This window comes from Festucalex cinctus, chromosome 20 (assembly GCF_051991245.1).
Source record: "Festucalex cinctus isolate MCC-2025b chromosome 20, RoL_Fcin_1.0, whole genome shotgun sequence".
Lineage (NCBI taxonomy): Eukaryota > Metazoa > Chordata > Actinopteri > Syngnathiformes > Syngnathidae > Festucalex > Festucalex cinctus.
This window is the reverse complement of record NC_135430.1, coordinates 18,733,027-18,754,738: the sequence shown is the minus strand read 5'-3', so window position 1 is coordinate 18,754,738 and position 21,712 is coordinate 18,733,027. Positions and strand designations below refer to the sequence as shown.

The 21,712-nt window shown below is 39.8% G+C and overlaps 2 protein-coding genes across 2 annotated transcripts in view; one reads left to right on the top strand and one right to left on the bottom strand.

The window, feature by feature from the left end:
• Window positions 1-12,864: 12,864 nt before the first annotated feature.
• LOC144009566 (uncharacterized) lies at window positions 12,865-14,441 on the top strand. The gene is made up of 5 exons (XM_077509375.1): window positions 12,865-13,242; window positions 13,373-13,419; window positions 13,525-13,575; window positions 13,644-13,677; window positions 13,771-14,441. Exons 1-5 carry the CDS (start codon window positions 13,116-13,118, stop codon window positions 14,064-14,066), a joined length of 555 nt encoding a protein of 184 aa, XP_077365501.1. The 5' UTR covers window positions 12,865-13,115; the 3' UTR covers window positions 14,067-14,441.
• A 200-nt stretch (window positions 14,442-14,641) lies between these two features.
• Window positions 14,642-21,712, bottom strand: part of LOC144009403 (C-C chemokine receptor type 3-like) — a 35,911-nt gene continuing 28,840 nt past the window's right edge. The window contains exon 8 of the transcript XR_013280912.1: window positions 14,642-14,902. The gene's annotated coding sequence lies outside the window, so the exon portion shown is untranslated. The remainder of the gene's footprint in view (window positions 14,903-21,712) is intronic.

The window sequence follows — 21,712 nt, the reverse complement described above, 5'->3', positions numbered from 1 at the left end:
GAAAAAAAAAAGTTTAAATGTCAATCTAATAAAAGTGCTCTGCTCTCATATTTATCGATTTCATGTTGCATTTGCTGTCGGCATGAAATGCGTCATAAAATGAGGGGACACAAATTTTGGATGAATCTGGCAGCATTTTTGAAACTATCAAAAGTTGCCAGTTGTGAAAGATTCTGTGGCGTGTTAACACAAAGTCGAGCAACGAGTGAGCTCAATCGCAGCCTGGATGTGAATCCTGAGTACCTTTGCAAGATGGAAAACAACGTGGAGCATTTTGTCAAACAAACGCCAACAAATTTGGCCGATTGATGCCCATCGAGAAGTCCAAGCAAAGACTTAAGGTTGACTCAAATTAATGTCAGCCTGACCAAAAAACGTTTTTTGTATTGGCAATTATATCTTTCCTGGATGATATACCGGAGTTTGATCTGTAACTTTTCCTGATTTTATATTACAATCTTGACATCAAGACTGAATTAACCCCACTGATTTAACTGTGGTTAAATGTTCAACCCCATCAAAATCCCAGAGTGGTTTCCAACAACAGATGGCTATTTCAACAACAAAAAATAAATAAATAAATAATGTGCTCTCATGCAGCTAAAATAGTGTTGCGCTCTGACAACGTAATTTTCATTCACCACGATTCCCGATGCAGTCAAGATGAGTCGTCATGAGACTCGAGTCAGATTGCCATTTGCACTCCCTCATGAGTTTCCTATAATTACTGTTGATAAACAATAACAGCGGCTCGATGTCTGTCCGTGTCTTTTTCTCCCTCCCACCTCAACATGAGCTTCTGTGATCTGTGCATAAAATGCCAATGGAAAAACGTCTACCTATGAAACTATCGAACAGGGAGGAGAAACGTGTTTAACAAATGAGTATGTCATAAAGGCTGTGGTGCAGGTTGTAAGAGCACAGTTTTCTGGACCGATAACTGATACGTTTGCTCACTGAGCATGTTAGACCATCATTCTTGCTCCTATCTAACAAAGTATTCCCTCTTTACAGTGCATGGCTACAGAATGAAATACATTTACATCCTCCGTGTGTATCACCGGCATTGTAATAGGATTAAACAGTCAAGGAATACAAGTTGAGCTATGGGTTTCTGTTTCTACCGGAATATTACAAATGGCCCTGTTAAGTATAATTATAAGCATGTATCGTTCATAAGGTAAGAAAACAAAATAACAAATATGCCATTAAGATCAAAATGGATGGTTGTTGTATTCCTGAAATATGATTTGCTGCGAGTTGAGTTAATAAGCTCGCGCTAAAAGATTCAGACACTGAAATGTAAACTATATCTCAGCGGCACATGAATATTTCAAAAAGGATACTTATTATATTTAATCCTAGGGTCGTCCATACATTATTAACTTTTAATCACTTATTTAATGTAGAGTCGTTGAGTTCTCTTGAAAGTGAGGAATGTCACCATGTGCGCACAACGTAAACGGTCTACGAGAAGCCTGAAAAAGCAACAGCTACCGCTTTGCATAAACATTTCCAGCTTCATTTAGAAATTACAAACGCATTATCGATGCCATTAAAATGACAATGGATTGTAATGAATAACGGTTACATATGTCAGTCCAGCAAATATTACTCGATGACTGAGCAGATCAGTGAATGAGAAATGTGCCTGACACACGTAATAAAACCAACAGGACTTCCTTGGAGCCCATCCAGTAGGGAAATTGATGAGACTTAAGTCTATTTTTACACACCTCTTCAACATTTAAGTTTTTTTTTTTCTCTCTTTTGTAACACTCCGCTCACCCCTCCAACTCCACAGCAGGTTATTCAACAGATCTGCTATATTCCTGTGTTTAAAATGATTATCCGAACTTTGAGTTACATTCTCTCTGACATGCTGGATATTTACCCAAAGTCATACTGTGAGCAGCTTGCTTGATTTGTTTCACCGCCAGGCTGTTGGCAGTGTTAAGCCATGTAAGACTTTTTATAATATGCTTCAGGTGGCTGGACTGTGCTTTGCCTGCTGAAAAGGTAATGGGGAGACCGACAAACGACCCAAGAATTGTCCCTTAAATTAAGAACAGATTGTAACCAACAATTAAAAAGAGTAAGAGCCATGTGTCATATATTTTGGAGCAAGGCAGCACTGAATTTTTTTAATTCATATTGATTGACCCTGTTTTTTTTTTTGCCCCGCAATTCACCAGAAATTGCTCTAATTAATTCCCTACCATTGAGAGAAAGAGAATAACTTAGTTATTAGTGTCCAGTCAAGTGGCAAGCCGGCCCGTGTCAGTATTCACATAAGGTATTTCATTTAACTGAAGCATTTGCAAGTACAAAAGTCCCCAAAAAGAAGTACTATCATGAGACTTATCTACAGGACACCCCTAACTGTGACGATGTTAAAATTACACTTAAGGAGTTCAAATCAATTCCCCAAAATTTAACCTTGAAATTGTCTACTGCTTTTTTTTTTTTGCTGAAAAAGGCACATAGTTGCCCCACTTGGAGTTTTCCCAAAGACACCTGAAGGACTCTCAGACCATCAAAGATAAAGTGGTCTGATGAGGCAAAATTGACCATTAATAACAGATGTTTGAAGAAATCAGGCACCTCTCATCACCTGGCTTACAGGCAAGCATGGTGGGCGCAGCATCAGGTTGTGGGAAATGTTTTACAGTGGCACGAACTGGAAGATTAGTCAGGAATTGAAGGAAAGATGAATGTAGCAATGTACACAGACACCCTGGATGAAAATCTGTGATTGGATTGAGGAAAACTGCCTAATGACGTTCTGCCAAGCATGTTCAATAAAAACTTGAGGCTATAATTGCTGCCAATTGTTTTTGTTTTTTACATTAATAATGACTACACATTTCATACCGTCATTATGGGATTTTGTGTGAATAATTTTCAGGGGGAAAAAAATCAATGTGGAAAAACGCTCATTTCCAGATGAACCGTATCCATCATAGCCGGAAACCGCCTCACTGATCAAGTGCATTCAGAGAATTTTGTATTTGATGACTTCAACGGAACAATGACTCACACAAGCGTGACATGCGAATACGACCACGAATCATGTTTAATTTGCAACAAAATTATTTGATAAAATGTAATTCAAAAATAGCAATGCTGACAATTATCCCCAATCTATTAGGTCTGGGACTGTCCCCTGGTCAGAACAAGTCATTTTGTCTACAACATCTGCTAAGCAAGCTCCACAGGAAAGACCTGAGCACAAGGATTGCGTTCTATTGCTCTGCATTTAATTATAGTTAATTTTTGCCCTCAAATTATTTTTTTCTATTGCTCCAGTGCATGCTAACTATTCAATTTACTTAGTCCCAGAGGGAACATGCACATATGTTGACACCTCATGTTAGATGATTAATTAATGGCTTGTTTGTTAAAGTCTCGAGAACTTGCCACTTCCTTGTCATTTTTAATAAGGCGGTGTGTTATGATAACGCCATAATTGCACCGGCAGAAAATTCATTACGGGTGCTTTACTTCGGGACCCAATTAGCCCGAGCAAACACATTGCGGCACCAGTTTAGCGAAAGTACGCGGCCACTGCTCGGCGCTGGCAAATGAATGCGTACTGTGCAAATAATGTGCATGTTTCCACATAGAGGATGCTAAAAAGAGCAGTATCTGACAACCGCTGGGCGACCATGCACAAATCACAGAGGCGGACTCGCCTTTGATGTCTGCCTGCATGCATTGGTTGAATATGGAAAAAGAGAGAGGGGGAGTTAAGGATGAGTTTATTTGGCAATTATTGTGTTTACTCATCAACACAAACTTTTTTTTTTTTTTTTGGGGCCCTCTGATGTGATCCTCATGTGGTCGCCTGAGTGCTCATCAAAAATAGGATTGGCTTTCAGAATTGGCCGTGCATTCAAATGTACTATTTTCCTAAAATTCCCAACATAACTACTTCAAAGTGGGAATGAGTGTTTGATTTTGTCGTTAAAGCGCTCACCTTAACAATGGTGATGTAGCTGTAACGTACGCAATAACTCACCTCACAAATGCCGATGGCTTCTGGGTACTGCAAAATCCAGATGCCGAGATCCTGCTCCGAGTTTGTGCGCTCCAGATTGTCCCTCAGAAGTCCACGCTGGATGGTGTTGACGCACTTGAAGAAATCAAAGAAGAGTGCAAATGAGGCTTCTCGGCGGAAGGAAGGCGCAAGATGACAGAATTCTCAACTTCAATACGCGGGGTAGTAGGCTAACTGCTGCATATCCATTGATGATAATTTGCTTGCGCTAGCTAGCCTGCAGCTGAACCTCAAGTCTTAAAAAACAGCAGTCAGATATGTTTTTCATTGCAAGTTTTGTTTTATTATTAATGACACGTGGCCATTCCATACCAAATCAATGCCTTTCACTGAAAGGATCAAAACTCATTGACACGCCACCACAGGTCATTACACCAGTGATGTCCCATCTTTATTGCCACAACTTTACTGCACTGATTCAAAACTTTCACTAGCTTCACTGTTTGTCTACTGTATCGAGTGAGAATGTATGTCAGTTATTTATTTTTTAATTTATGAATCCTAATCATCACCCTATTATTGTCATGAGCTGGAGGTTGGATCCCAAAGCGCAGACACAAATAAGATTTTAACTAACTATTCACATCGAGAGGCACGGAACAAACTTGACGAGAAACAAAGAGTTGCACAGATAGACAGTGGTAACAGAAGTAATAATCCGCCAAAGACACACGCTTCTCAGGAGGCTATATTGACAAGGAATCGATGTGATCGGCTGTGGCTAGACATGTGGGTAACAGAACTGACATGGAATTATCTGATTGGCTGTTGATTAAAGATTCCTGACATCACATAGCCTAAAACCAGTTGAAACTAGATGCTAGTTACATCAGTTCAAAACAGACACTTGACCTCACGGTCATGAAACCCAACTTAAGAGGTCATGAACTCAAACTTAACCCTGGCGTGACCCCAGACATGACAGCGATATAACTGTTCGTACGTTTGATTTTCGTATTTTTTGTACGTAATTTTGAAGTCTAGGAAGAATTGTGGCAAGCTTTTACAGTCCGAATTAAATTACAGCAGACAGAATACTGGACCTGACAATGCTCTGACAATGTTTTAGGTCATTCTAATCTATTCAACTACCACACTGCCGCCCGTCAACTGCTCAACCCTCCAGTTTTGGAACACTACCACCTTACATGACAAATGCAGACTCCCTCACCACATTCAAATCACCACTCAAAACTCTAATTTTCTTATTAGATAATATGCGGCGTATTACCACATATTGCACGGGCAATTATAAAGTAAATGCAAGAACCTAGGCGGGCTGGATAGCAGCCGACAGGCTGGAACTAATCTGAAAATGTGTAGCTCTGTAAAAAATAAAAGCGGACGCACACAACACTGCAGGGCAAGTACAGAGGCGTAAAATCATCTTTAATCCTGTATAGTGATCTCGTTTGCAACATCTAGTGGTAGCTGTTCAGACACTACAATTTAATTCATCTGAGAGACCATTTATGTGCTTTGCTGCTCTTCTCAGTTCACAACAGAAGTCAAATAGTTAACACGGCAATGTGAGGTCCACGTGAGAACTTGAGCAAGTCTTTTAGATCTTTGTCAAAAATTCCAAGATGCCAATTGCCTTTTTTGTGTGTGTGATCATTTGGTTGTAATTAGACGCTTCATCATAAACACTAACAGGAATGAAGAGGGTTTATAATAAACAACATCTAACTTGGACCACCATAATTGTCCTATAATGTTTACCTTACTCAACATATCCATGCGTCACCAAAAACAAAGACGGATGTAACCCAGAGTTTGCTTTAATTACAGTTACTTGTGTTCTCAAGGAGAACAATGCATCTCATGCATAATAATGCCTTCTAAATATACCGTCGCCTAATTGTTTTCTAATCGCGAAAGCAGTAGTGACTGAATATACAAAACAGATCACTGTCACGGAGCATGATCCTCTTCCTTGCTTTTAAAGTTTCTTTATTTTCCCGTCCTCCAAAAGCCAACCTGAAATCGCCGGAATGGGGAGTTTATTCACGAGTATCATTAACCCGCCTGACTCTTCATTGTGTTGTTTCCCCCTGGAGAAATGGAATCTTTACTCATTTGATGAGGAATTGTTGCAGCTCTTTTGTTTGGGGGCCCCAGTCAGCAAGCGACTGATTCTTGATTTTGTAAACGTGGCCGTGCCCTTAATGCTGAAGTAAATAGGACAGGATGTAACTTCTTTTCAGTTTCAGCAACAATTTACATTGGAATGTGGACTCTGACACCAAATGCTTTTCAGGGAAACGATGCAGCCTACAGCAGTCTTATGGTAGTGGTGTTTTTTTTTTTTCTCCATACAGAACTAAAGCCTGGACTTGGATCAAAAATATTTTTATAGATTGCGGTGTTTGTGGGATGCCCAACATGGCAAGACTGTTCCCCACAACCTGAAGTCTGACATAGTGCCAAGACTTACCTGAAAGTGACAAACCATCACCAGCAGAAGCAGAAGAAGAAACTATGGCCCTATTATCAGACACTTGTACTCAACCAGCATGCTTACCTGTCGGTTGAGTAGAAGCGAATGTGGGTAAAGAATCTCTGGAAAGGTTTTTACTTTCTGGACTCATTGAATTTGTACTAACTTGGTAACTTTACAAAGAGGCAGTTTCCGTTCTCTTAAAGCAGTTCTATGGGGGTCTATTATAGCAATACAAAAATTTAACTTCCAGCTGGTCAGGAATCAATTGTCAATTCCAATAGCAACTAATCTAGTGTGATGATTACCTTACAACTGGAAAATAGGTCACTGAACAGAATAAGCGGTATAGAAGGTTAATAGGTAAGACAGACTGCTCCATGTATTCCTCTCCAATTGATGCTCCGTTGTATACCAAACCAGAGTAAAATTTCTCCCAGAAAAAAAAAAAATATCCAGGAAGGGTTTATAAAACATTGGCATTTAACAAAGCCTTTCTAAAGCTCCTATTCTGAATAAAGCTTTAAATATGGAAAAGTACGGCTTAATGATTACCCCAGAAGTCTCTCAGTCCTACCCGTGAATCATTACTCTCTAATCATTTCTGGGAAAATGTAGAGCATTGTGAGCAGAGTGAGTCTCTGCCAAAGTGTGACTAAATCAAAGCTTCTGATACAGCTTCAATCCCGGGGCTGCCTTGTTTCTTCAGCCATGGTAAATATATTTGACAGTGAAGCAAATAATTAGCGTATACCTGGTGTCTCGGAATTCCCTATTCCTCCGACTGTGCGGAAGAGGAGATGGAAAGTAACGAAGACTGATTAGTGTCACTCCAGCAAACCCATCATCAACCATTGGTTGCAAGTAAGCCGTTTGTATCATGTTTATTCTAACACAGAAAGAGAGTGGGAAGTAAGATGGAAATCTGTGCAATGCTTTCTGGAAAATGAAATCCTATTATAAAATGATAACTTTATCCAACGACATGCGCATGCATGAACGCTGCACTCCACTGCCAACGTCATCATGCATGCAAAACTGAAATTCACCATTATTTTGCCTCTATTGTACTTAAAGATGCTATGTCAATAAACATGACTTGAATCTTGGTCGGGCGGCACAGTGGTTGACTGGTTAGCACGTCCGCCTCCCAGTACTGAGGACTCGGGTTCGAGTCCAGGCTCCGGCCTTTCTGGGTTTAGTTTGCATGTTCTCCCCGTGCCCGCGTGGGTCTTCTCCGGGTACTCCGGTCTCCTCCCACATTCCAAAGACATGCATGGCAGGTTAATTGGGCGCTCCGAATTGTCCCTAGGTGTGCTTGTGAGTGTGGCTGGTTGTCCGTCTCTGTGTGCCCTGCGATTGGCTGGCAACCGGTTCAGGGTGTACCCCGCCTACTTTGGCTTCCACATTCCAAAAACGTGCATAACTCAATTTGTTCATAGGTGTGAAATGGTTATGTCCACCTGTGATTCAGTTCATGGTATAGCTCACCTCTGTCCCACAGTCAGCTGGAATAAACTCCAGCTCACCCATGTGGTATAGAAAATGGATGGATGGAGAAATTAATCACAACTTCACAATCAATTCTCTTTAGTTCTCGCCCGAGGTCTCAATTTTTACCTGCAAGGATCTCATTGAATAGAAGGAATGATTACCTATTCCTTCACCGTACTCTACTTCTGGCAGTGTTTTGGATCACACACACAAGTATTCATCATCATGACTGAGGCCTTGTCCGCACGGAGCAGGATATTTTTCTACGACTTGGCCTGTCATCCACACAAAAGTGCAGATTTATGGCATTAAAAATGATTCTTTTCATAACATCAGACCAAAAGTAAAACACTTGCAAATCTGTTTTTGCATTTGTATGTAGAGGTTAATAAGCTGAGTTTTGCCGAAGACATTGACGCCGGTGTCCGCTCAGAACTTAAATGATGCTCATGGAGAAATGGCTTAAAAATTTTCATATGTCCCGGACCTCGGTCCCGTCGTCGTCAGAATTATTGCATGCTTATGAATGTGCTTAATCGCACTTTTGCAGTTAGGTCTGGGTGATTTATTTATTTTTATTCTAAAAACGGCCAGAGCTGTAGTCAAGGCCACCGTTAACGAGTGGAAATCAAGTTCAAGTTACAAAGATCCAAGTCAAGTCACAATCACAAAGGTTCAAGTCCACAAGGTCGAGGTCCAGATGAGACCAAGAGTAAACTTGAAGACCGAAAAATACTATTTTCATGACCACAAAATTAGTGAAATGAAACTTCAAATGTGCCTCTGAAATGCCTCAAAGAAAAAAACACCGTCGGTGCCTCTGCAAGTGTCAAACCAAGTTCGACGTGGTGCCGGATGTGCCTGAAACTGTCTTCTTACAGAATCTGCAGGTTGTGTCATGTTTGTTTGTTTTTGAATACGTGGCTCACGGCAGTTCTCGATGGTTGGTACAACCAAATTTTGTAGCCCCTCTGCTGGCTAACAGAAAAATATTGAATGCTTTGGTGGTCGCGGTTATGACTGGGTGGCCAGTTTAAATGTTCGCTATTTTAACAATCTGAAAAGTTTTGTATCATTTCTTTTGAAGGAGGATGTTCATGTTCAGTAATAAAAAACAGTTGGACAATCACATTTTAAAATGTCTTTGTCATACTCAAGGCTATTTATAAAATGGATCTACTTTGGAAAAACTCAAGCTCCACATGTCTGAGACAAACACTGGGCTCACAAAAAAAAAATAAAAAAAAAACTACAGACTTATTGGATTGCCACAATCACCCAATATTATGTTGGCTCAAGTGGGAGAATTGCCCCACAGCAATTGGGAAAATATCTGCTTCGATTTCCAGTTATCCCTCAAGTCCTGTCAAAGTGTCCTTGAACAAGATGCTGAACCTCTTGTACTGTGCCATCAGGCAACATGCACCATTATCATTTTGCGGATAAGGCGACATTGTGAAAGCGCTTAGAGTACCTCTCGGAAGAAATACGAGATATGCCTGTGAATGCTGTCCATTTACCATTTCGGCTGTCTGTACTGTCTGTTCCCATCGCCTGCACTCGGAAACCACACAGTCAGGAGGAGGCAAAAGATTTCCTGTCAGAGATAGGAAACATGTGCGGGCTATGTTCTGAGGACCTTTTTCACCTCACAGCTCACTCTGCTTTCACTCTGGCTGCTCAGGGATTCCTTAATGACATTCTACTTGAAGCTCTTCTGTGACCTGTCAATCATGAAAGTTCACGCTAAAGCGCTCGACGCTTGTAGTTTGAGAAGCGAGACACATCAAATCGTCTTTTTCCTCTCTCGGCTGTCAGAAACGCTGACATTTTTGCGACGGAGCCATCCCTTTTGAAACACCGCAGATTATTCTTATATCCTAATGTCAATTACAGCAGTTGGCTGTATTTTATCAACAGCCACACATTTGTTGTCCCCCCCCATGGACCCATAAAGACTGCAACAAATGTCTTAATGGATGCATTTGCTTCTTTTCCATCCTCATTGTCATGAATTTTAAATGGCTTCTCTTTAATTTAGTGCTGGGGAAATGTCTGCTGCTTAACAGAAAACGCTGTGGGCGAGCCCTTGCACCGCAAAAGGTTTCGGCGTCCGGCAGTCTGGCTCAATCCGGAACTCGCTTTATCATAAAGGCACACGGACGAATATCAGGTCTTTAGCAGGTAATCGGAACGGCTGAGACAGCCCAAGTCAAGTGAAAGTATCTTTATTGGCAAAGTCACACTGAGATCTCCATCTGTTGGAGCATATGCCCCTCGTGAAGCTGTCTGCATGGCGAGCAGGCGAAAGCCTGAGCAATGCCGCATTACTATGCCATTACCATTTCCGTCTGTCTTCAACATCTCTTCGCAGCTGCTCTCCGGTCGCCTCCTCGGTTTCATTTCAGCCTTTTTTACGGAATCCTTGTGCTGGTTAAATTGTGTTTTCAAGTTAAATAGTCCCTCTTGAAATTGTGTTCGATGATATATGGGTCACGAGCTCTCAACCAGCTCTCGAACAGGACTTCTTTGAAAAGTTTGTAAAGCCTGCATTCAGGCAAGGGTGACCAGATTTTCAAAATTAAAAAAAAAAACAGGGACACTAGAATTTAGCTGAAAATTCTCACCAGAAACTAACAAATTTAATCTCTAGTCAATCAAGCTATATTATATATTATTATTATTATTATAGCTAATGCTAAATGCTATCTTGACATTTCAACAGCGCTAAATCAATGCACTGATCTAGCGCAGTTCCCATGACTCGTGGACACAGAAGCAGGAAGTAGTACTCACTCTGCTTCATCTACCCTTCCTTAGTTTCTTTAGTCTTTCCTCTGGTCTCTTGAGGTCTCCCTAATCTGTTGGAATCTAGATGTTTCTCGGGTTGGTGAAAGATTCTGTTTTTCTAACTCTGTGAGCGGATTTCACTTTGTTTCATCTTTCTTTCCTGTGATCCTTCCTCTGGTCTCCAATTTCAACAATTTCACAACTGGAGGGACTGAAGTATCCGGTTAAGGTGAAGGGTATGGGCTTTTTAACAGGTTTCTGATGAATTAAAGAGCACAAAAACACGCACGGAAGAAAAAAAAAAAAGCAGTTGTAGTTCTGGCATGACGAAAACATGTCTGCTAGTGATTTAACTTTTAATAAATTCACTTTTAATTGTTTTATCTTATGAATCACAACGACAACTGTGTGATTGACATGCACATGGTGCAAACAATTGGCTTGCTGACTAGACTAAAAGGTGGGACAAAACATTTGGTATGGCTAAATCTCAAGGCTCAAAAACGGGACCACCCCGCTTAATTTGCGCCGTCCGATCAGCCTAACCCATGATCTATAAATACAGTAATAAATACAGTATAATCAACTCACTAAATTAATTTAGCTGCATTTTTCAATTGGCGGCTAAATTGAAAAATGATCAGAGCTCTGTCTTAACATTGCTCCGCTGCTAATCTACAGTAGATATTATTCAGTACAAGTACATTGGCTGGGGTGCGTTGTTGCTGTTAATTTACTCCTGTTGAAACAATCTAAATGGAAATTGTGCTTCTCTATCTGTTTCTCCCAGACAAAATGAAGAGAGAATTTAAATGACCTGGTTGTTTTTCATCCAGTCTGACACAAAGTGGATATTTACACAGAAATGGACTGAAATGGAAAATAACCTCTATGGCAGCCATGGACAACTTGACCATCATAAATACATATAATATAACATAAGATAACATAACATAAACAGCACTAGTCATTGCAAAAGTTCCACACACTTTTGTAAAGATAATTCACACATAATACAATCCTATCATGCAAACTGTTGGTGGGCAAAGAAGAGCAAACCCTAACAATTAAAATGCTAGTGCATCAGGAATATATATATATTTTTTTTTTAACTGCCTCACACTTTAGTCTAATCCCTCTCAGAGGTGAAATTTCTGCCTCCTTTCTCAGTGGCGACGGGAGGAAAAGATTACACTTCCAGGAAATAACTTCAAACTGCAGATGCAGATCAGTGTGCGAACACAATAAGTTGCTCAAAACATTTGTTGGTTACAGTATGCTAGGAGATGGAGTGCATTGGCCCACATTAACAACCGTTTAATTAATTCAGTGATCATAGTTTTACATGACATTAGCTGATCACAATGACTTTTGCTTTGTGGCATAATTTTGTTCAGTTTTGTTTGTTCTTGTAGTTAGCAGTTTGTCGACCCAATATCTCCCTTGCCACCACCACATTTTATGAGTTTGTTTTTTTATTTTGTCTCTCTTCAGGGGGAATTGTTGTTTACAAGCATGCAGTGTTGCCGTTTTGGCATCTGGTTCATTTTACCACAGCTGTCTTGATCTCTTCATTCGGCTATCTATCTTAAAGGGGCTGTCTGCCGGTTTCACTCAGGAAAATGCACTTTTTAAATACAGGATTTAAATAAACTAACTACTTTTCAAGTTCTATACATGGGCTTTTCATAACGTGCGGGGGCGATTTTGTGGGGGGTTTAGGACAAAATCATCCCCACACGTTATGAAAAGCCCATATCTATAAATTGCAAAGTAGTTAATTTGTTTAAATACTGTATTTAAAAAGTGCATTTTCCTGAATGAAACCGGCAGACAGCCCCTTTAACTCTTTGACCGCCATAAACGTTTAAAAACGTTCAGTATAATCCTAGGATTGGCCGCCATAGACGTTAATTGACGTCTACTATGTTTTTTTATGGAAACGGGTGGAGGAAAGCCTTGGGCAGCTGTGCTCCAAGCATCAAGCCGATCGGGTTACTATAATGGGTATTCCTGGCCACTAGATGGCTGTGATGAGTCTTTTGGACAAGATCGGGTAGGAGACAACAGTAGAAGAAGAGAGGCTGAGCTAGAGTGTTGAAGGGGAGAGAATGGCTAACTTGGCTAAGGGAGTCAAAAAAAGGCTACAGATGGCAAGCAGCTCACGCTTGATCCTTATTTTCAAAGCTCAAAAGCATCGACCAGTGCTCAAGAGCACAGTGATGACGGGGTTAAGTCATAGTTGAAGCGGTGACGCGGCCGTTTCGACCACGTCCTAAGGCCCCACCGGCTAGCGATGCTAATAACGTCCTAAGGCCCCACCGGCTAGCGATGCTAACACCGGAGAAAAGTGGTGCACAACCGAGCACGTCTGCACAGATGACGTTTCATCGGACGATGACGACTACTATGGGTCCGATGCAAGACAGTCTTGGACAGTCTTCCAAAGAACGTGAAGGTAAGCGCTAACATGCTAAGAGATTGCTAGTAAGATTACTTTTCGGGCGATCTGCTAGCAGTGTGTGTAAATGTGCTGATATACACTAAAACATCTATTACCTATACAAACGTGAATGTATATTTTATAGATCGTGCTCACAGCAACGTCCGACCGCTGGTTCTACGACAAAGAAAGGTAAAAAAATAAAAATAAAAAAAAAATAAATAAAACGTTTTCAATACACCGCAACAATAAAAGGAAAGTCTTTCGATAGTATTGAAATTAATATGTTTCTTTCAGCTCCCCCTCATAGGGCCCAAAGTGACCCTTCTCACAGTGAGCAGAACAAAGGTAAAAAGAAAAGATTCTCCACAGCACTAATAAAATATTTGATGGTAAACGTCTTCTATAATTTACAGAATGTGCATCAACCAATACACCCAAGAAAAAAAGGTAAACATATGCACACACACACACACACACACACACACACACATTGAATCACACTGCTCTAAAATAATATGATATTGAAATGTATATTTGCAGATCCCAAAGATTCTGGCTGGCTTGAAGTTGATGAATTCGGCTGGCAGCCAACCATCTTCCCCTTTGCTGCAAAACCAGGACCAAGGGATGCTGCAGCAGAGCTGAATTCCCACCTGCCAGCTGACATCCTGGAGCTCTTCATCACGGATGAACTTCTCCAGCACATCGTTCATCATACCAACCTCTACGCAAATCAGTCCATGCAGAAGCAGACTGACAAAAACTGTTGCGCACGTGTAAATAGTTTGCAAAGAGTTTTCCAAATTGTTTGTTCGGATTGCTACTGTTGCATGTAAATAAACTGTTATTTTGCAATCAAAAAACATTTTTTATTGTTGGGGTAGTGTTTTATAGAAGTTTAGGTGTTTGTAGAATCCCTCATGCAAAAAAAAAAAAAAAAGTGCCAAATTCACTAGAGTGCATGAAATAACATCGTTTCACAAAAAGCTTGATTTCTCCGTATTTTGGAAGAAAATAGAGGATTTGGGTGAAACGAAGCTGTTTTCTATTGTTGATTACTGAAGATCCGAATAAGGTAGAAACAAACTTTTTTTTTTAGATGAAAGATGAGACTTCAATCTTTCATTTGGTAGTATCCGCGTTTCCATAGTCCTAACACAACATTTTCTGTGGAGCTTGAAAGATCGGTAAAATTCTGTAAATCAGCTGGCAGTATGGGGGTTACCTTTTCCGAAAATGGCTGGCAGTCAAAGAGTTAAGAAATACTCAGTTCATTTTAAAGTCATTTAACATTTTTGAACTAGGAATAACTGAAATTTGAGGGAGATTGTGTAGTTATGTAGACCAAATAGCATCAACTGAAGAACGTTACCAAACTGTCGTTTTTGTGATCATATTTTATGATGAAAGGTATTAGTCTTGGTAATTTCATAACATTCTTCTCACAATATACCTCACTCTCACTTTTCTTTCTTTCTAGACAAGGTTGATCGATTTTGTATTTCATTTTCCAGGTCAGGTACAATCGGGTCACCAAACATCAAGTCATTTAACACGATCGATATGACGGGTCACAGGTTAGAAAGGAACAATTGCATACCTCGAGCATTGCCCTGAAGTCTTAAATTAGCTGTTCCTGTGGGAATGTTGGCAAGAGCGCGTGGATGATATGCTGTCAATAAAAAGAAAAAGAAAAAATTGTCAAAAGCTTTTGATACTTTGAATACTGGGTTGTCTGTACAAAAAAAAAAAAAGAAAAAAAGTGTTAAAGCTCAAATAGAAGGTCAACAGAAGTACCGCTACCCCCTTTCTCTTTGTCAATATTTTATTTTCATAGGTGGCCTCAAAGCTGCATGGCTGATTAGTTTATAATAATAAAGATGTGTCCCCTGCTTTGTCTGCATTTGGGTCCAACTGCCTCCACCACTAAATCTTGGCAGTATGATGGATTCCCATGTTGAGCATTTCATTCTCTCAATATTTCTGTTTTTGCCAAGTCTTGCAAACTCATGACCTTTTCTAGAATTAACTTGATGGCAATGTGGGTAGAATTCTTCAAGCCATCATTCCTTTGCTACAAAGAGAAAAAATATTGAAGGACGTCGGAATCCAGTTCTTATAAAAACGACTGTGAAGATGAAATGCGAAATGCGTGTTTTCATGCGCCACTGCGACCAAACGTTGGTTGATGCCACGGTGCAGTGGACACATACATTAATATCCATCCATCCATCCATTTTCTTGACCGCTTATTCCTCACAAGGGTCGCGGGGGCTGCTGGCGCCTATCTCAGCTGGCTCTGGGCAGTAGGCGGGGGACACCCTGGACTGGTTGCCGACCAATCGCAGGGCACACAGAGACGAACAACCATCCACACTCGCACGCACACCTAGGGACAATTCGGAGCGCCCAATTAACCTGCCATGCATGTTTTTGGAATGTGGGAGGAGACCGGAGTACCCGGAGAAGACCCACGCGGGCACGGGGAGAACATGCAAACTCCACCCAGGAAGGTCCGAGCCTGGACTCGAACCGGAGACCTCAGAACTGGGAAGCGGACGTGCTAACCATAACCACTCGACTACCGTGCCGCCCTACATTAATATCATTATTATGATTATTACTCATTGTTCAAGTTGACTTTCATTTAAACCCATGCAGTAAATGTTTCTTACTTAATTGCTGCTGTCACAAGATCTGCAATAGAGGAGATGCAGTTTCATTTGTAGTAGGAAAATAAAAAGCTCCCTCACTCCAAATCGAAAAAGTCACTTTAAAATTGCTTCTTTTTTTTTTTTTTTTTTGAAAGTGCCTTTTAATTAATATTCTCCGCTGACTGTTATAGCGAGCTATTTTGTCTTTTTGAAAAGATGACATTGTCTGGCTCCTAATTAAAATAAACACTTTATAGTTACTCATTTTTACAATATCGGTTTTGACAACTGAAAATATAGTAATAATAATAGGAATGTAGAAAATTGTCAGTCATCTATTTGTTTATAATTCCCTGCTAGAATGCTTTTTAAGTCGACGTCGTGAAACAACAACAACAACATGGCATGTGGTTACTGCCTGTGCTGGCCTACCTCAGCTGTTTTTTTTTTGCATCTCCTGTGGTACAGTATTTGTTTTGTTACTTGGGAATACATTACACATTTCCATTATTCACATTTCTGCAGCAAGAGGATCCTTTGAATATTAGGAAAGCAGGGAGCTGTCTGACTTGATCAAATATTGCCCCGCAGCCATTTATTTTAGCTGGGATTTTAGTCCTCATTCAAGTGTATGCTTTTTTGGAGAAAGGGACAGAATGTTTGCGTGTGCACATTTTTCATACTTGCACTTGCAAGTGGATTCCCTGGAAATCTTTCATCTAACTGATGCATAATTAATATCCAGTGCCTTTGCATTAATTACACGCTTATTTGTCCCAAAGTCCAGATTTTGCTCATGTAAACAATTATTATTATTTTATTTATTTTTAACATGAGGGAAGGGCACGAGAGTCACCCAGACACTTACAAACGGGATATGAAGTCACAAATTATGTGACTGTTGTATTTTTTTTTTTCATTTCTCCTGGGTTCCCAAAACGACAAAACCCATTTGCTTGTTAACAAAAACAGTACAGTGTTATTTTCCCTACCGCACAGCATGGTTGTGCTGGCAATTTAAAATGAAAAATCCCATAAACAAAACGTGGCTTATCTGCACTGCCGCCATCTTACGTATCGTATATGCACGCAGTCATTCTTTTTCAATATGCAAGCATTTTGCAGCACACACTTGGCCGTCTATCACCTTTTGCTGTGTGTCAGAAGTGTGGAATTTGATCATTCGTAACAGTTTCTCGGATCATGCTCTGAACTATCAATGCTATATTGTACTAGAAACTATGCACAGGTAATGGAGATATACAGGGTGTTCCAAAATGGTTGACCCTAATTCTAAATGCCCATATCTCCGAAATTACTTGATGGATCTTAATGAAATTAAATACACTATGTTGAAGGTCATAAGTTTTATTGGTTAAATTTACAAAGAAAAGAAAATTTGTGAAGAAGGCACGCTCCACTTCGGTGAGTGAGTCCGAGCATACTCAAACACTTCCTACTCCCGTTGAACATGTAAATTGTCATTGATTGTATGGTTCTTTTATTTTACTTTTAACTTTTTGTTACCGTTTATGTCTATGTGTTTATGTATATGTTCAATAAACCAACCAACCAATACTGAATCTTTAGTGAAGCATCATTCTTGTTTAAGTCCACCCCTTTTAAAAAAAAAAAAAAAAAAAAAACGTTGATATTTAGATGAATATTGAGAATGACTCGTTTCTCTACGGTTTCTGAATACATTACCACTTCTAAAGACGATGACACGACCATGACTGAAATATTTCAACCGATAAAAACTGGTAAGAGGATTTAGCAAAGTGTCATTTAGGATTATTCAGCAGTTGTAAACAATGTTATGTCTGACTTGTAGCATAACACCAACACAAGTGGGGAAAAAAAAACTTGTATCCGCACGACCATTTTGTTGTCCCGTGTGACTGGATGACTGTGGCTCATTGGCTTGTTAGTATCTGACCTTCGGGAATCTCGCACAGGTGGGAAGCCATCAAAATTAATCTATAGTGACAAAGGCTGCATGCCTAGTTTCAATTTAAATGTGCTGCCCGTTCCTTTCCAACCCCAAGAATATAATGAGCACAAACAACTGAGAGGAAAATGGATAAATGAGCACGATAATTGTGTTTGGAATTGCAATTACTGTTATCGCAGCCCTTTGTCGCAGGGATTTAGTGTATCCAGATGCGCAAATGGGAAAGACGGCCATTGTTTGAGTGCTTTCGATCAAATATACTGTGAGCTTCCGGCTCCGCTTGTAATTACAGATTTTTAATGAGTCACATCAGTTTGTGCTGAGAAATAACAGGTAGCCATAGTGGAGTTAAAACTATTTATGTAACATCAGCTTGATAATGTATTTTGGCGTACTCCCACGCTGTTTTTTTTATTTTATTTTTTATAATTCTTTAAAACAACTTAAAGGAATAGCAAACATCAAAATAGTATATTATGCCTATGGTGTGGATTTTACAGAATTTCCATAGCTTCGAGTCATCATTTAACTTCTTATTGTTCAGCAGTTGGAGAAGTCCAATTAACTGAAAACTAGCTGGTGTAATTAATCAAGTATGATGTAATTACCAGTTGAGAAAACGTTAAATTTGTTTTCCCTCCAAAGACCGTGTGAATGTTTTCCACGAGATGACTTACATTGATCACTTTGACAAAATTGGACAACCACATTTTTTAACTTATTGGAGCCCTAAATCCAATTTCTCTATAAACCTGCAGGCATGAATTGATTGCATCTACTGTACCAGATACTGAATGAATAATATTATCATGCTCAATTGCTTTATAAAGTATTTGAAAAGTGCTATTAGGTTAGCGTAGTTCTGATCAGACATTCATATTTATTTTCGTTTCGTATAAATATGTATGAAAGTGTGGAACTGCCACATTCAATGTGGAGTAAACATTTTGACTGGAAAATATATTTTGAACATATTTGCAAATATTTTTAACTAGTGCTGTCAAACATTTCTTAACTGATGAATCACACAATTTTCCGTAATTAATCACGATTAATAGGTTTGATTTTTTTTTTTCTTAACTTGTGCATGCAAATGAATATCCCGTGCCATTGTGGAAAAAATGCAAAGTTTTTAGCATTTATCCAAATGTATGTTTCAATGTACGTCCAAATCCGTTCAAACTTGCAAAATGCAAAATGCGTTCAAACGTATTTGCCAGTCAAAAATGTTTACTCCACATTGGCACTTCCACAGTTTTGCATATGTATCATCACAATTTTTTTTTTCTGCCTAAAATCATTTCCTCTGAAATTTTTGAAACGCATTGAATTTTCAGCATTATTCAATTGCTTTCACTCTTTCCTCTCAAAAATACAATTATTTAAAACTGCAATTTGTATTTGGGTTTTCTTTTTGATTAGATGATGGAAGCATGAATAAAAAATGTCCACCTAAATCTAACTACCTCCAAATTCAAACAGAACACAGTCCAAACAAAAACAATCGCAAAGGGATCCCAACGAAAACCAAAACAGCATGCAGTTTGCAAAAATGATCTTGTGGGGAATCTAGGAATATTCCTGACCGTAAAGTAAACCTAAAATATTTTTTCCCCTGTAAATCTTCCTCTTCGAGATCCACTTTTATCCATAAATGTGACTGAAGTCAAGGGTCAACAACAGAAGCAAAAACTGCAGTCACACCAAACTTCATGTTACAAAAATTTGGTTCGAAGCTACAAATGCACCCAAAGCACTTTCTGGTCTTCCTACACCGTCAGGTCTCACCACACAATCTTGTTTAAAGGATAGAAGCAGGGTGTCATCACCTATTGATGCCGAGCACAGCAAGCTTTGGACTCGCTCCACAGAAGGGTGTTGACCCCAAAGCTTCTTCAGCATGAATGTGAGTGAGCGAGGCAATTTTGCCATTTCACGTTTACAACTCAAGGATAATGTAAGCTGTGCAACAATAAGCTGGTTTGTGTCAGAATATTGCTGATCGTAAGGCGAATGATTACATATAATTGTTGAAGTATGCAATAATCACATTGTGACATGTGACCCATTTCAATAGCTATTTTAAACGGTTATGTGCTTCTATTTACATAAAACCCCAACCAATGACGACTCACCTGTTTTCTGAGTTTGCTCATCTAGTGTTTGCAAGCTGAGCTGTGATTGGTCGTTAGCTGAGCAACCGTGATGACCGCAAACTGCAATCACAGCCAGTGTTGCCACAGTTACCTTGAAAACGTAATTTAGTTACTTTTTTTTACTACAAATTACTTAGTAACATAATTACTTTAGATTACAAGTTACTTTACTAGCTACATTTAACAGACAACCCTGCTTAACATAAAAATGACACGGTTTTAATTTAATTTAAAAAAAAAAAAATGAATTTGCTACTTGTTTTGTTATAGATATCTGAGTCGCAATGTGTTGAATATGATGCCACTCCCTCAGACTTGAATCTTAATTTAAATACTCCCACAATGCATTTCACTATGTGGTTTACCAGAATTTACCTTTAACGTTCACTGCCTTTTGTATATTGTATATTTTTTTAACAGTGGGGGTAATCTGATTATGTTCCACTGTAAATGTCAAACTTGGAAACAATTTTACTGATGCCCAATCACCGGTAGATGACATCATTGCCCCATTTTATACGAAATAAAATACAGTTTCAGAGTCCATGGGAGAAATGGCTGGATTTTGGCAAATCTACATTCTCAACTCAACTTTATTTATATAATTCGGAGCGCCCAGTTAACCTGCCAATGTCTTTGGAATGTGGGAGGAGACCGGAGTACCCGGAGAAGACCCATGCAGGCACGGGGAGAACATGCAAACTCCACCCAGGAAAGCCGGAGCCTGGACTCGATCTTGTGTCCTCAGTACTGGGAGGCGGACGTGCTTTACCACTCATCCCACCGTGCCCCATTTTAGGCCAAATAAATAAAAATCTGCCTGGAGCTGCAAAACATTTTGCGCATGTGGAAGACCAATGATAAAAGAAGAGACAATGGATTAAAAAAAAACAAAAGAAAACATGAGCATGATCTTAGGCATGTGTGCCATAAAGAATCCTCCAGACCAAAGTCACCTGCCAAGACCTTTATCATTAAGGTGGCACGGGGAACAAAAGGCATTCTCTACAGATCACAAACTCTTTCTAAAGACGCCACAAGGGTCAGCCACACAACTCTGCTACCATAACGTCTGTTTTTTTGTTTTGTTTTTTTTTGTTTAATAGAGAGACATTTTTACACAAACATGCACACACCTCAGTGATGAAAGCTTTTTTTGGGGGGGAGGGCGAATGTTTCATCTCCCTGTGCTTTCGGTGAGATAGGAAGAGCGGGGAAGCAAGTCTGAAGATCCCTTTATGTGTGAGGTCTATGAGAAGTGACGATGTGCCTGTACTTAAATATGAGGTGTGTGTGTGTGCGCGCGCGCGTGTCCATCTGCATGACGGCCCGGAGCAAGCTTCTCACCAGAATATAACTTTCACAAGCATTTCGTTTCCTGCAGTCAGCATTCATTCAAACCCTCCAAGGAATTAAGTCTATCTACCTGCTTGCCGTTTTTTCTTTTTTTTTTTGTCGCTCCCGGCGCACCTCTCTCTCTTTCTCCCTCTCTCATATACACACACACACACACACACAAGGATGCAGAGTTTCCTTTGAAGGCATTGTCTCCCCACTCAGTCTGCAGGTAAGATAAGACCGCATGGCGAAGAAAGGAGTCAGCATGATGGATGGTGTACTCAGCTGCCACATAACACTATAGCATTAATGCCGTATTGATTTATGTCTGTCACCGGCCCATCACGATGTAAGAACACCAACACATATCTGCGTCCACC